At 38.8% G+C, this 15,911-nt stretch overlaps 1 protein-coding gene across 1 annotated transcript in view; it reads left to right on the top strand.

Moving 5' to 3' along the window:
- The window catches only part of PPP2R5A (protein phosphatase 2 regulatory subunit B'alpha), a 42,578-nt gene extending 26,982 nt beyond the window's left edge, over positions 1-15,596 (top strand). Inside the window, exons 4-13 of the mRNA XM_040058561.2 lie at positions 1,151-1,243; positions 3,205-3,335; positions 3,542-3,601; positions 4,810-4,918; positions 7,304-7,357; positions 10,403-10,453; positions 11,164-11,283; positions 11,369-11,496; positions 13,579-13,680; positions 14,368-15,596. Of these exons, the coding sequence (XP_039914495.1) occupies positions 1,151-1,243; positions 3,205-3,335; positions 3,542-3,601; positions 4,810-4,918; positions 7,304-7,357; positions 10,403-10,453; positions 11,164-11,283; positions 11,369-11,496; positions 13,579-13,680; positions 14,368-14,500 (981 nt within the window). The 3' untranslated portion in view covers positions 14,501-15,596. The remainder of the gene's footprint in view (positions 1-1,150; positions 1,244-3,204; positions 3,336-3,541; positions 3,602-4,809; positions 4,919-7,303; positions 7,358-10,402; positions 10,454-11,163; positions 11,284-11,368; positions 11,497-13,578; positions 13,681-14,367) is intronic.
- The last annotated feature ends 315 nt before the right edge of the window (positions 15,597-15,911 follow it).

Genomic DNA, 15,911 nt, shown 5'->3' with positions numbered 1-15,911 from the left:
AGATGCAGCACGCCCTCCTTGAGGCTATGCATAAGTAAATGTCAGCTCAGATGTTCTACCCGAAAGTACTTACTGTCCGTCATGCATTTCTCTGCAGTGAGGTTCCTAAGGATAATTATGAATTACTCAGGTGTTTGCTCTCAGTTTAGTTAAGTACTCAGAGTGGTAATAGTTGGAATTCATGCCTGTGAGTATGAGCACAGCTCTGCGAGGGTTTTGTTTAGAAGCCCAGTCAGTGATGGCACGGTGTACCTAAATGGCATTGTAGTATTATTACTAACCATTAATTATATGGAGTTGTGAAATAGGCATTGAGAACATGAACAACTCTGAATGTAATCTAAACATAAGGCATCTTTCCTCTCAAGTCTGTCTTAGTGAAGAGATGCCTTCTGTGTACTTTACTGATCTGCCATTGTTATGGAAGTGCAGTATTTTATCTTGGACTTTGGATGAACCCCAAAATATGGGACTTGTGCTCTGGCCTCTTTATGCCACTCTCTGCTACCCCAGGCCTTTGGTACCTCTGTCTCCAGTCAGATTTTTTATTTCTGGGCATTGTGGGATTGTAGCAAATAGGAACATGAAGTAAGTAGAAATAATATGCTACAAGCCATAATGGATATTATAATTGACTTTCCAGGATACAGAAGCCTAATTTTAATCCAAATTCTTTCACTTTCTGTGAATTCATTCAGCTGTTTTAATACAACTTTTCATTTTCAGAGTTTGCGGTCAAAACTTAATTTCAAGAGCGCTTAGTAGATTTTTCTTCATCTCTTTAAGGAATTATGTTAGAGCACTTAATTTAACTCTCAGTGCTGCTCAATGTTTCTCCATAATAAGTTCTTAACATGGCAGGAATGTAACACTTAGAACATGTTTTTTGTCCACTAGTGGTATTTTCAGTAGATTATTTATTAAGCTTTGACTCTTCTGGGAATTAAAGTGTTCTGGGTACTTACTGTAATTCTTTCAGTAAATTCAGTAGAAGCTGTGGTTAAGCAGTGATGTGTTAGGCTTTGATTCCTTTTGTACTTTTTGAGCACGTGAATAGTCCCAGTGACTTTGGTGGTGGTGACGAGGCTGGGATCTGTGTTATGGTGTACTTACTTCACTAATTTCAGTATTTTCATTTCCATCTTTGTAGTTGGTGTATGAGTTTTTCCTGAGGTTTTTGGAGAGCCCGGATTTTCAGCCCAGCATTGCAAAGCGATACATTGACCAGAGATTTGTACAGCAGGTAAGAGGGGAGTTTTAAAGTTGAAAGTAGGATTTAAAGATCACCTCTCGAGCTTAATTTATCAGGTGGACTCTAAGAGCTTTCCTGTTGACACAGGGTAAATTTCAGTTGTTGCAGCAGTGGTTTCTGCCAAACACTAAATAAATAGCACATCATACCATGGGGTCTATATGTTGCCAATTACATATTGGAATACTTTGTTTTCAGATATCAACCTCAGTGCTTTGCAGTGCAAGGTATTTGGAATTTGTAAAGTTCTGTTTCTCGTGATTTGTAACTTAATTCCAGTCAAATCAACAATGTGGTAATTATATTTTTGTAGTCATATGTTTGCTTTTTTTTTTTATAGTTTTACCATGGGAAAACTTACAGCAAACTTTTTTCTTGTAAAAAGTTCACATACTTATTGTACATGAAGTGTGTTTCAACACCTTACTTGTGTCTAATAGTGTAATTCTCTTTACTATTGTGTATTAACCACAGAAGGAAAATCAAGGAAGAAATTAATTAGGAAAGTCATGCTTTGCTATGCAGAGCAGCTATGAACAAGAAAACAAAGTGGGATCTCATATTAAATATAACTTCTCAGGGAATTATGGTGTCGAATGCAATAACAATTTTTGGTTCAAGGTGAATTCAGTGGGGATTTTTTTCACTGTGTTGAAATATTTGTTTGCCAAATTCTGTTTGTCAAAATACTTATTTGCTCAGTATCTGAAGAGTGAGTGCTGGCAGGCCATCACAATACAGCAATGAAAAGTAAAACCACAAGATGGGTGCTTTCCCTCGCTGCCTTCAGTGACTGCATTTAATTTCCACTTATTTTATGGTTCTTCTGTTCTTGTTTACAACTGTTTCATTCTTCTCAGTTTTATTTAACTTACACACAAAATTTAACCCTGAAGCTTCTGCTGAGCTATTGGCTGTGGGTATCCAGTTTACAAATTGACCTGTGGTCCTTAAGAGCAGCATTGCAGAGTTTGTTCCTGACATTTCACTTGATCTTCCTCTCGAGTACAAGATAGAGACAATGCAACCAACAGCTAGCTATATATGGGAAAAAACGTGGAGTAGTGACCCTGAGAAATTCTTGCTAAATATAAAATTGAAATGAGCCCGAACCCAGCTCCTGAACAGCTGTTTCCAGTCCCTGGTGCTGCTTGGTACAGACATACCTAAGCTCAGACCTGAGCAGGAGACACTGGTGACTGCTTGAGCTGTTACGGACTTGCTCAAGGCAGCTAACATTTCTGAGTATGCTGTTGCTTGGGCATGGAGGGTTAAAAAAAATAACAATAAATATGGTCTGTAATGTGGTTGGAGTATTTTTTAATGACTTTGAGTGAGCGTGGTCTTTTCTGTATCCTTGGAAGGCTTTTCAGAAGAAAAATATGTGTGGAGTTTTGTTAGCTTCTTGCAGTATTTAGTCTGTATTAATAAGGAATTAGTTAATAATTACATATCTTGTGCTTATTCTAGGAACCCTTCCTCAATTGTAAACATTTCTTGTATAGGAATGCTTTTGCTTGGCCATCAAGACACAAGTACCATTTTGAAATAGGCAGTAAAGAATTTTAATTAAGAAATTATAAATATAGGATATGGATTTGATTCATTCTGATTTCTTAAATAACAAGTGTAAACCACTTCTCTACAGTTTGATAATCTCATGTTTGCAATTGCATTTTTATTTTGATAGTATAATAGTTACTGGAATTACTTTGGTGTCTGTTGTACACAGGAAAGAAATGGAACTGATGAATTTATTAGAAAAAATCCACTTTATTAAAAATGTAATTTTGACGGTATACTAATGACACCTAAGCAAAGTGTACAGTTAAACTGATTCTATTTTTTTCCTATTGTAAACTTGTAAATTAAAGATAAAATTCAAATCAGGTAGTGACAAAACAAAATCTTGAGTCTTTCAAAAGTAATTCATTTGAATTTAATTTTTAAAGTTGTTGGAGCTCTTTGACAGCGAAGACCCACGAGAACGTGATTTCCTAAAGACAGTTCTTCATAGAATTTATGGAAAATTCCTTGGTTTGAGAGCATTCATCAGGAAACAGATAAACAACATTTTCCTCAGGTATGCTCTGTGTGTGTCTGACTAGGTTGGGGAATATTTTATCTTGCCTTCACGGTCTGGGTCTGCAGTGATTTATTGTTGAAATAAAAGACCTGTGTTTGGTCTGTGATCTTGCCGTCAAATATTTGAAGCTTGCTAAAGGTTATTTCTTTGGAATCTCTGATCCTCTGTGGCAATTTCTGATGGTTGTATTTTTTTGGTAACAGGTTTATATATGAAACAGAGCACTTCAATGGTGTTGCTGAACTTCTTGAGATATTAGGAAGGTAAGTTTGATCTCGCACAGAAAAAATATAAAACGTTATTGTGAATGTTTGCTTCAGCTTTTCTGCTTTGGGAATGGAGGGGGAAGAGAATTATTACAGCAACGAGTGATAAAGTGCAGTCACTGATAATCTAATACTGTCTGGGTTACCACATGGATATCAAAGTAGGGCACAGAATAAATTCCTCTTTTTTCAGTGCAAGTTTTAAAGATGACGGGCAAAAAATGTTTCTCAAGGGTCCTTGTTTGTCAGACCTATCTGCTCTTGCTTATCTTCTACCTGATAGATGACTTGTTCTTTGATTCAGAAAATGAATGTTAACTTTTGCCCTCGTGCTGAATGAAATGCTTTAATCTTCAGCAGGCGGGTTTTCCTTCAGTTCTATTCAGGAAAGCCTTGTCAGTGCTAGGGGTTTTTTAATTACCTTTTGTTTGGATGTTATTTCAGTCACTTCGATTTAGCTTTGAAGTTTTTCTCTGGTAGTTTTTTTGCTGCCTTTCCAAAACTGTCACACACTTCACAGTAAAAAATTGTGTTACTGGTCTAACTGAAAATCCAAATACAGTGAAATATTGTAGAACAAATTTTCATGAAAAATCAAGTGATGGGGTCCCATTATTTTCTCAGATTTGTCTAAAATGTAAGGGGCAAAAGAAACCAACCTTTTCCTGAAGGACTTTTTATGTGTCCTATAGCTCATCAACTGTTAAATATAAGATGACTGAATCGATGAGACAGCTTTTAAACTTTGTTTTTGAAGAGAAAGGTTGTTCAACAGTCTCTAAACGAGTGTTCAAACTGCACTGTTAAAATTGTATAATCTATTCTTTTTTCTCTGCAAGTTGTTAGTGATGGTGGATGAAATGGATCAGCTTCCTGATACATCTGTCTAAGCTTTACAATTAGACAGCAAGACTTACTGTAGATGGTTTTATTTAATGGAGGTCATGATAAAAATACTTCAGCTCATCTAAAGAGTATTATTTAGTCTCTAGTGTGGTTCTCTGGTATTCCTTACCGAGAGTCTAAACTCTCTTGATACCAGCATTTTAAAGGTTGTGCACATGTAGAGTTATTTTATGGCTTCAAAATAATCCAGTTTAAAAACTGAATCAGAAATGGAATTTCAGTTGAATTTACAGAAATTCTTGACTTGCTAGGAAAAAAAAAATATTAAAAAAATAAATCCTGCTTATTCATGTTTTCAGTATTATCAATGGTTTTGCACTGCCACTGAAAGCAGAACACAAACAGTTCCTTATGAAAGTTCTGATTCCCATGCATACTGCAAAGGGATTAGCTTTGTTTCATGCACAGGTAAGCTTTTGCCTATTTTTAAGAGCGGTGGGGTTTTTGTATTTACATTAGAAGCTAATGAAATTTAAAGCACTATGTGTTATAATATCAATATTCCAAAATATTTGCAAATTGAGTCACTTATTTAAAGAGTCTTCCAGATCTTATATCTAAATGTTAATTTTGAGATAATATTTGGCATACATTACAAGTGAAAGAATGTACCAGTGAGTCAAAGACTTACCAACTGAAGTTGGAAGCTTTTTTGCTTGTAGTCTTGTCACACTTTAAGCTTCATTTAATCCCAGGGCCTTGTGCTGTTGTCATTTCCTTTGTGTAACTTCAATGCTGTGTGTAAAGGCACCTTGGGTATGGCCAGGTATTTATTTCAGAAGGTTTTTTTTTCTTTCTAAAGCCGCACCAGTGATGGGGTGGGAGGGAGAATGTTGTTGCCATTTATAAGTGGCAGAAATGCACAGTAGCTCTCTGGATCAGCCAGGAATTATGTAGATCCATGACACGCTGTCAGAATGCTGCAGCTCTTCAGCTGACTTTGATTCTTATACTTGCCACAGACATTCAGCATTTCATTTGAGGAATAATCTGTATCCTTTCCAGACATATGGCACTTCAAGTATTGAATATGGTTGATGTAAACTTGGAAGTCATTCTGCTGTGGCTAATTAAAACTTGCTTTGTGACTTAGCTCACTAGTACAGCTCCATACAGACTAAAGATACAAGAAAATGGGTTTCTAATTAAAGTGAAATCATTATGACTGTGTAGCCTACAAACAGGATTCAAGTGAAGAGCTCCCTTAATTCCTAATTCTCATATGAAGTTTTAAATTAATCAAATCACTCGTCTTTGTGGTTTGTTGCCTTGCTGCTCCATGAAATGAGTCAGTGAAATGAAAGGGCCCAGTCACCTCCCAGAGGTGGTCTCACTGACAGATCAGTACAGCAAGCTGCCCCCTTTTTTTTTTTTGGGATGCATTTGATCCAGTTCATGGCTGCTGAAAGGGCCCTGTTAATTCAGCTGCACCTGAAAGTGGCATTTGTCCTGCTGACCAGGCCACTCCTCTGTCCCTTCATAAAGCACTGGTGCCAAGTGCACACACAGCACTGTGTTTCATTTTATCCCAAAGGTCTAAGCCAGTGTTAAATCTCCTTTGCAATCCCAAGTGCCCTGGTTGCTTTGTTGCTGAGTAAAGTATAGCCTACACTCAAAAGTTAAAGCCTTAAAGATGAATTAAGCTTGAGTCTTTGTGTCTTTGAACAGTAAAGCATTACTGTACTGAATATACACACTTATAATGGGATTTATGAGATTAATGTGTGACATTTATTATTTCTTGAATCTATACAAATGCATCAGTAGCCTAAGGGCAAAATAAATAAATTAGACCTGTTGCAATTACAGCACTGTAATTATCTGCTTTGACATAACAGATTTAAAAAAAAAAAAAAAAAAGAAAGGGAATGCTGAAATTCAAGCATCCTGAGTATTGAAATATAATACATACCACATAATTTTTGTCTTTATATTGTGAAATACTGTGACTTTTAAAAATCAGTCTTAATGGAATCTAGGATTGTAACTAGTTCAGTAATAGGATTAATGTATGGTTTCTGCATGGGGTGGTTGTTTATTTAGTCAACTATATGCTTCGTAACTAAACTCTAAGTAGTTATAAGACATTAAATATCCTTGGCCTGAGCAGGCCCTGCACAGAAACCAGGAGAGGCTGGGAGAGCAGTGCTGGTGACTTAATGCCATTGTGCTTCCCCACTCCTTCCACCTTTGCTCAGGCCCTTGTTGGCCACTGCTGCATTGGGAGAGGGCACTCAGCTGGGCAACAGCTGCCTGATCTCTTGTGGCCTTGGAAGATGTTCGGATTCTTTCACTTGTAATCTCACTCCTCGATGTTGTGTGCTGTAGATGTCTGGCACCTGAGCAACGTGCAATGTATGCTCAGTCAAACCTGTGTTAAAGTTGTTTTTTATTGGAAGTATGGCCTTTTTCACCCCAATGATTGAAAGTGATAGCTTTGTAATGTTAGTACAGGAGCTGATGTTAAGAAAAACCTGTCTGAATATGGGATCTGAGTTAAGGAAATATCTGCCAAGCTTAAAAATAATTTTCTAGTTAAAAAAAAAAAAAAAAGAAAAGATTATTTTTGGTATGCAGGAAGTTTTTTTAAGCTAGAGCAGGTCTGTATACCTTGCTGCTTTAATTGCTGTTTTGTTTAGTTTGGACTAATGTGAAATGGCTGTGTAGGGGTGTCTTGGGTTGGGTTCCCCCCATGATATGAAGTGCTCCCATTAGAAGTTGTGATACTTACTAGTGCTGCAATGTCCAAACAGTGTCTGCTTAAACTAAATAACCATATAACTTACGTTCCAGCTCGCCTATTGTGTTGTACAGTTCCTGGAAAAAGATACAACTTTAACAGAGCCTGTAAGTGTTTTTCAGTTGGATGTCTTTCTATTTTTAATTTTTATTAAATATTGCAGTGTAACCTGTTGAATTGTACAGCAGTGCTGTGTTATCCTGATTAAAGATGGATAGGTAGGATTTTTTTCAGCGTGGGGGGAATGAAAACTAGAATAGTTAAGAAAATTCTGCGTTTGAAAGGCTGCTTATCTCTGTGACCAAGATAGAGCGCAGATTTAACAGATAGTTTGAACTGCTGGTACCATGCAAACTGCCCCAAATGAGAAAGCACGTCATGGCTGTACTCTCTCCTCATAAAAACTAAAATTTCAATGGTCTTGGTACTGATTGCTCGTGCTTAGCCACTGCGTGAAGTTGAAATAATTTAGGGAATAAACAATCCCGAAATAAAAGTTGAAAAGAATACCAACGCTTCATTTAGACACTCTGAGATTCCAAATGTGGTGTTTCTGTCCTGCCTCTTCAGTTCCTGGGGTGCCTCTTGGCAGTCAAAACTCAGGTGCTTCAGGGATCTGTGGCTTTTCCCAGACTCAATCTCCTGTGATGCATATTGACAGCTCAGCTAAAGAGGGTTCATGCACAGGCTTTGGCAGGGCCCGTGAAGAACAGAGGCTCAGGGCAGTGCAGCAGCTCGTGAGAAGACAGAGTGATCTCAGGCCAGCTATAAAAGCAACTGGCTTTTGTTGGACAATCAGGAATATCTCCATTTGGGCTTTGTTGATATTTAAATACTTCACCCCTTTTGAAACAGAAAAATGAAGAGCTTATGCAAGACCTGAATTTTTCTTCTATAAAGAAAAAAGATATACAGCTTCGGGGAAACAACACTGATCTTCACTGGGTGGTCTTTCAGTGGAAGCTTGTTTTCTGCTCAGCCATTTCAGCTGACCAGTTATTCTGTCAGTGGTGGAAGGTGTCTATGGATGTGCCTTGTGTGCTTGGAGCATCTTCCCCCTGTGCTGCAGTGTTCCCAGCCACAGTGGCCAGTGAGCTTATTTTGTGGGGTAGGGCAAGGAGAAAGGAACTGTGTAACCCGTATCCCTTAAGCCAAGTGAGGAAAGAACCCAGGCATTTTGACAGTTAAAGCTGACATGTGAGCAGAAAATGTGTAGTGTTACATAAAGACCTGCAAGATTGAATGAAGTGACAGCGTGACAAGGTCGGAACTTCCTGACACAAATGTATGGAAGTGTGGTGCAGCATGAAGCCCAAACTGCTGTGAAGAAAGGCAGGGTTTTAGGGCAGTGCCACAGTGCAGGTCTGAGGCTCCTCTGGACTGTGGTCTATTCAACTGTGGTTGCTTCTTAATCAGTTAAAGGTGAATTCAGGCCAGAGAAGATGGGAGAACCCACTGCAGAGTCACTGCCTGTGTTTGCTTTGGTTGCTACTCTGTAACTGTTGCTTTATTAAAGCATAAAATGAGATCGAAAGTGAAGCTTTAAGAAACTTTCTGAAATGCTTGAAAAGTAAATGTTAAAATTTGGGGCAAGTGATGAGATAGCATTAGGAATTTTTCTTGGCTTTAGGTCAAGTAATATTTTAAGAACTCCATCGGAAGGCTGTCTTCACACGTACCTTACTGTTATTTTTCTGGCAGGAATTGTCACTCAGGGTCAATTTGGAGGACATTGAATCCGAGCTCTTGTAGCTATGGTAGTCTGCCTCAGGTCAGTCCTGATGTTTGCAGAGCTGACAAGAAGAGTTTGTTACCTAACCCTGCTGAGTGCAGTGGCCTTTACATGGAAGAAATCAGGCTAAATGTGCTTGTACATGAGTTTAGTTTTCCAGCAGGTGCCTGCAGTTGTAAGCCACTTCATGGGAATCCTGTATCTCAGGGAAGAATATTAATCTTGTGTAGTAAAAGCAGCAATCCATGAACATAAGTAGGCAGGTATCAGCTTTTTAATGGAAAAGTATAGTCAAGCTGGAAGCTGATACTCCAGCAAGGAGGAGCAAGGAATAGGTGTCTTGTTGAGGTGTTCACTGTTATGCTCAGAACATATTATTTCTTTATCAAGTTGAGAATGTGGGTCTCTTCTCTAGCAAAGCGTATTTTTATAAAAATTCTTGCAGTAATTTGTGCTGGGAAGTGTACTTTAGTCATATTAACTATTTTCTCTGGAAAGCCACTTTTGATAGTACATGTAGTTGTTAATAAAGCAGCCAGCGGGAAAGGTGAAGGGAAAAAAAAAATCAGCATGACCAAAAACCAAATATGAAAGGTATTTAAATACTTGAGTAAGTTTTCCCTTTGGATATGAACAATTTGGTGCTGTTGTATCATTAGAAAAGGGGGGTGCTTTCCTCAGAATAAAAGTTTATAAGGCTCTGAGAATGTTTCTGCTTCTGGAATATAGGTACAGCTTTTTTTTTTTTTTAAGCCAGCATTCATTTTGTAATTTAGACACCATGTGCGATGTTTATTTCTAGGAAAAATGCCTCCAGCCTTTCTTTGCTGTATTCCCTCCATTCCTCTTGGGGGCTGTACTTTCCAATTAGTTTTCCCAAATTTGTTTTTCCAGTCTTGTGTAAGGTAGTTTCAAATGTAGATACCAGGGTACATTTTCTCTGTACGTTCGCATCTTTCTTACTTTAGTTTCCAGTCTAACATGTCAAATGGTAGCAGAGAAAAGGAAGAGTTGGAGGCCATGGCTCCTCTGTAGAGCCCTGTCAGCATTTATTGTTTCCTCTCAGGCTTCAAGCCTTTGATGCCAACGCAGGTGCTCCCCAAAGTATCGATGACAAAAAATATTCTTTGAGATTTAGCTACAGGGGGGTTAACTTCACTTTGTGTGCTTTGATGTGATCAGCATCCTGTCAATTAATGTGAGTACTGGGCTGGGAGAAGAGTGTGCATGGATAATCACAGGCACACAAAGCAATAAGGGTCTGAGTTATTCTGGTAACCTCAACAGACAAACATTTAAATGAGTATTTATTCCATTTTCACTGTACCTCTGGATAAGGAAAAGCAAACCAGTATTTTTTTTTTTTTCCTTATCAAGTAGAAACTTGTCCTGCTTTAACTTGTTTGTATTTTTCATACAGGTAATCAGAGGACTGCTCAAATTTTGGCCAAAAACATGCAGTCAGAAAGAGGTTGGTTTTGTGTCTCATTTCTGGTGTCTGCTGTGATGTCAAATCTTGTGGGGCAGATTCACAGACCTTCTCTCTGCTCTGCTCTTCCAGAGATCTTGCAGAAAACTTGCAGTTCTTGAAGCTTCTTGAGGCACTCACCTTTGTCACATGACTCAGTCTGGTTTCTTCTATGTAGTTAAAATGAGTTTAAAAACCAGGAGTTTGATTTATCCCACCAGATTCTGTCCCCGACAGCTCTTTAAAAGTGGGTCCCTTAACACTGTTGTCTCTTTTTCTGCAAGTGGTGATAAATTTTTCTGTGCCAGCTACACAGTTCTGTTGGTTGCAATTTTGTATGGGAATTAACTACTTATCACTTCAAAAGCTACTTTGGTGATCTCTGATAATCTCTGCAACCATTCTTGAAATAAGATGCCCTAGTTTTATGTGGTTTTGTTGAACTGTAAACCCCCATTTTCTGCAGAAGTAGTTTGGTGAACTATTCAGCATTTACACAAAAGAAGTCCAAGAGGAGAGCTATAACCTGTTAGCTGAGAGTGATGATTGACTTCTTTTAGGCTGCAGAACCCCTGTGAATGTCTAAATGCCTTGTGACAAACAGTGTTCTTTGCAGGAGTCATGACTAATGTATAAGCTGTATTTTGTTTGCTTCTGTTTACAGTGGTGATATCAAACATTCTCATCCTTTTTTTCCCTTTCTAAACAAACAGGTAATGTTTTTAGGTGAAATTGAAGAAATCTTAGATGTTATAGAACCAACACAATTCAAAAAAATAGAAGAGCCTTTATTTAAGCAAATATCCAAGAGTGTGTCAAGTTCACATTTTCAGGTAAATAAAATAAGTATTGAAAAAACACAAAGACACCTTGTGGTAGCTTATTTTATGGTTATGAACCCTTAACTTTGTGTTTCAGGTTGCAGAAAGAGCTTTGTACTTCTGGAATAACGAATATATTCTTAGCCTGATTGAGGAGAACATTGATAAAATTCTGCCAATTATGTTCGGCAGTTTGTACAAGATCTCCAAAGAACACTGGAATCCGTATGTAACACTTAACTTTATCTGTGGCACCATAAATAAATTGTCCACTCTTTCAGGTTTGGATTGGGAACTTGTAAATGTGACTTCATTTTTACTTAAATCAGATGAAATCCGTGACATTCTGGGTGTTAAATGGAGTGTCACTTCCAGCTGTGTTGTTCTTTCACTGTTCTGCTCTGTTACGAGGGAGACCTGGAATTTATTGGATAAATGTGAGGAAATTGGGTGATGGTCTTTATAGTGTAATCACATCTGATCCTTTGTGTTAGTTCAAACTGCAAATTAATGCTACTTAGACTTAGACCAAAGTAATTTCCAAGGGTTGCTTCTCTTCATGCTTTGCTGTCCTTTAGTACTTCAGATGAATACAGTTGTCTGTGTCTTCATAAGTTTTTTGCTGATCAGGGAGATAAGAAGGGGAAAAGATCCTATCAGAGAAGAGCAACCCTTACAAAGGATGGTAGGACTGAGAAAAGAGTGACTACTTCACTTTATATCCAGTGCCACAAGTTAAATATTAGGTATTCTTGTGTTTGAAAGAAGCAGTAATGGTGTTGAAGTACTGAAAAGCAAAGCTTGCTGGTGCCAGCATCCTGAATTAATTGGCGAGTTAGTTTGCAGAATATAAGGCAAAAGGCAGGGTGAGCAGGAGCCTCCCACAGCCCTGCAGTAAAACTGATGTCCTGTTTTTAGCCCTTGGAGGCTTTGCAGTTTTCTGTATCTATCTAGATGGTGTGTCTAGCTGCAAACATAGCAGCTGAGACGGAGTGTAAACTTTGGGGAATAGTCCTTGGAGTATCAATGTAGTTGGGACCTCAACAAATTTGGAGGATGTTCCTCTTTCGCTGTCTGCAGGCAGAAGTTGCCCTTTATGAAAGAAGGATAATTGCCTACTTGAGGACGAGGAATTTTGAGGAAGAAAGTCTAATGTCTAATCCTTTGATTCTAATCTGTTTTGGAGGGCAGTAAGACATGCTTTTATCCATCTGATTGTCTGATATGGACTCAGCTTCTTGGTCAAAATCCAACTTTTCCTCTCAGAAAACCAAAACCTTAAATAAGCTTTTGACCTCAAACCGCATGAAAGCCAGGGTACAAAAAAAAAAATCAAAATAAAAAGATAAGTGTATAAACAGGCAAAGGATACTGTGCATTTTGCATGGAATGAGCACAAAGGCTCTGATGAACAGCTGGGAGTTCTACTGCCACGATGGACTGAGTGCACTGAAAGGGCAAACCTGGTTCTTTGGTTATTTCCTTAGGGGTTTTTTTGACTCCTTTTTCAAGGTCACAGGCTTTGCAGTCAGTGGGGAGCTGCTAGTGAGGGGAAAGACAGGGAAGACAGTTTACCTACTTTTTGCTTGGTGATTAAGCTTAATGACAGGCATTTTAATGTTTACTTTTACCGTTTTTTTATTTCTTTGTATAAATATGAGTGGTTTAAAGGAGATAACACAGTGTTTAAGATGGTTTATTGAAATACGAATATTTCACAAAAAGAAGGGTAGTGCAGGAAAACAGGCAGCCATGCAACACACAGCCAGTGCTGCTCAGGCTGCTGAGTATCTTAAGGAAATCCATTATCTGATATTCTTGATTCTAGTTCTCTAGCAAGTCTCCTGCTGCCCAGAAACGCTGCTAGGAGAGCTTTGCTGTGCTAAACCACACTGAGCCTGTGGTTTGTCTGCTGCCTTCTTGAAGCTATGAGCCAGTAGTTTTCTTTTTCTAGACTCTCATATTTCATTGCTCAAACATTACAGAGTTGTTGTTAAAACATGGTTTATTAAAGGTTCACATAATTGAATGGCTTTAAAGTACAGCCACAGCATGAATAATTATATCCTGTGCAATTACAGAAGCCAGGAATTTAAGATTAAATAGCCATTTCAAAAAATGTTTAACTATACTATAATTTCCTCTGTAAATTAATGAAATGGAAAGGATTTTGTTTCAGAAGCTCCCTGACCTTACAGTAGTATCTTGAATAAGAAGCTCAGAATCCAAAAAAGAAATCATATGCTTGTTCTCTGAAGTTAATTTTGTCACCGAGTAAATCTAATGGCTGTGCTCCTCCTGTTCCAGAACCATTGTGGCACTGGTGTACAACGTGCTGAAAACCCTGATGGAGATGAATGGCAAGCTTTTTGATGAACTCACAAGCTCGTACAAAGCAGAAAGGCAAAGGTACTGAGCCTTTTCCCAAGTTCCCACTGCTGGACATGTCCAAGCTGTAATTTTGGATGTTGCTCTGGTGTTGTGGCTGTGGGGCTGTGTTTGGTGCTGGGAGTCCCCTGGTGAGGCGGTGCCTGGCGGTGCCGTGGTGGAGCTGAGCCCAGAGAGGGGACAGGGAGCCCCCAGCTCCCCATGCTGCCTGGGCAGGGATGTGCTCCCTCCTGGGTGCTGAAATGGGTCTCAGCTGCTGCTGGCTGTGCTGCCTCAGGTGTCTGAAGAGAATGGAGCTGGACTCTTCAGAGCTCAGCAAAAACATTGCTTACCCTACTAAGCAGCACTGCTGGAGTCAGGGCACAGGTGACCCAAGCCTCCTTGCAGTAGCTGTGTTCTTTCCTCCCAAAGATTCTCAGTCCTTTAATTTGTGTGCATGCGATAAAAAACCTCCTTAAAAAACAGCAGCCAGCTGTGCGAAGCCACCCTACAGCAACAGTCTGCATTTGCTGGAGCAAAGTTTCATCACTCACCATTACTGATCTGTTTTGCTCTCTTTTTAATTGAGGAAACTGTAATTGCCTCTAAAAATAGCTCTGGAGAAAAACTTGGAAGAGGAATTAGTAGATGCAAGTCACAGTTAAGTTACTGTGTCTGCAGATTGTGCTTAAAACACATCTGAGATTGATCTTTCACTCTTTTCTTCAGAGAGAAAAAGAAAGAATTGGAACGTGAAGAGTTGTGGAGAAGGTTGGAGGAGTTAAAGCTTAAGAAGGCAATGGCAGAAAAGCAGAACAGCACTCACAACGTGCTCAATGCACACAATACAAGTGCCAAATAAAAGAAATGACCACCTCTACTCGGCAGACATTCTTTTTTTGTACCCTTTTGAAATATATAAGGATTTGCAAAAGAAACCTCATCAGTATAATGGAAACAGCCAACCTTTTTCTCTGGCAAATGTAAAGATTTGAATTTAAATACAGCAGTTAAGTGATGTCTTTACCACAACATATTGTAAATTTGTCTAATTATTGATATACTGTCACTTCCAGTGTTTCATAGAACTGAATTATCATCCTTAATGAGTGAAATAATTATGGGAGTGGTGAGAATTATGACTTGAATTTTTGATTGTGTTGCACATAGGTGGTATAGTTTGCTACGTACACATTTTTCCTTGTTTTATATGTGCTTTTCACATTGCTGCATACTTTGGTTAAGGTGATAGAAAAGGCTTCTAGTTGTGCTGTATTTTCTCAAATAAAACCAAGGTACGTTACCAGTAACCTGAGATAATTCAGTATATGCCCCTTACAGGATCGAAAGGAACTCGGATCCAGAGCTGTCCTTGACCTCCTGGTTGGATTCAGATTCTGATTTGTTCAATGCTCACACTAGAAAGGAGGCGAGCTAGGGGGAGGATTGGCTGCAACAGGTTGGGGTGGCCACTGCCTCAACGCCATTCCTGCTGCCTCCTGGGTCCTGGGCTAGTTAGGGATTTCCTCCTGCTACAGCTGAGGATGGAGCTTCCTCTGGAGAGCCCATCAATGATGCTCCTCATCAGCCCAAGGACCCTCCAGAGTGGTGCAGTCTCCAAGAGAGACCAATCTTGGATGTTTCTGCACTAGTTTTAGCATCTCATGGACTGAAGAATGAGACCAAAATTGGCAGGAGTATATATGTTTTTTCTTTTCAGTAAGGAGAGGAGAATGTCAAGAAATTATTCCTTGTTTTCTTTAAAGAAAATGCAGTCTGTTTCTTAAAGTTGGAAAGTTGACAATAGAAGTCTTGTCTGTTTACTTGATCAAGTATTTTTTCACATCTTTTATCAGAGTACCATTCCAATCTCTTTAAATTGCAGTTGTGTGGAAAAATTTTGTAATGAAAGATCTTTGGGGAATTGAGCAGCATTCAATAAAGTCTTTATGTTTGTATTTAGTGCTGTACCTCACATCTTTATGTTTCTGAAGACCAGGACAATTAGAATGGCTGTTACAAACAACCTTTTTACCTGTCCAGTGTGGCTTTTCACTGAGTGGCAAAAGCTGGGAAGTCCCTGCTGCACTGTTTGAGTCAACTGCATTACACTTGTTTGTTGCTTCATTTTTGTCTATAAAAGTGTTCTCACAGAGGGTATGGGACTAGCACTGCCTGAAGGGAGAGGACAGTCACACAGGCACTTTGCCCTTAGAAGAATAAAGTTCCCAGTGTGTGACAAACTTTGTTCAGCTGTCCTAGAGCTGGAATGA

Source organism: Hirundo rustica, chromosome 3 (assembly GCF_015227805.2).
Source record: "Hirundo rustica isolate bHirRus1 chromosome 3, bHirRus1.pri.v3, whole genome shotgun sequence".
Taxonomy (NCBI): Eukaryota; Metazoa; Chordata; class Aves; order Passeriformes; family Hirundinidae; genus Hirundo; species Hirundo rustica.
The sequence above is the reverse complement of the archived record's forward strand: the minus strand, read 5'-3'. Positions and strand labels throughout refer to the sequence as shown.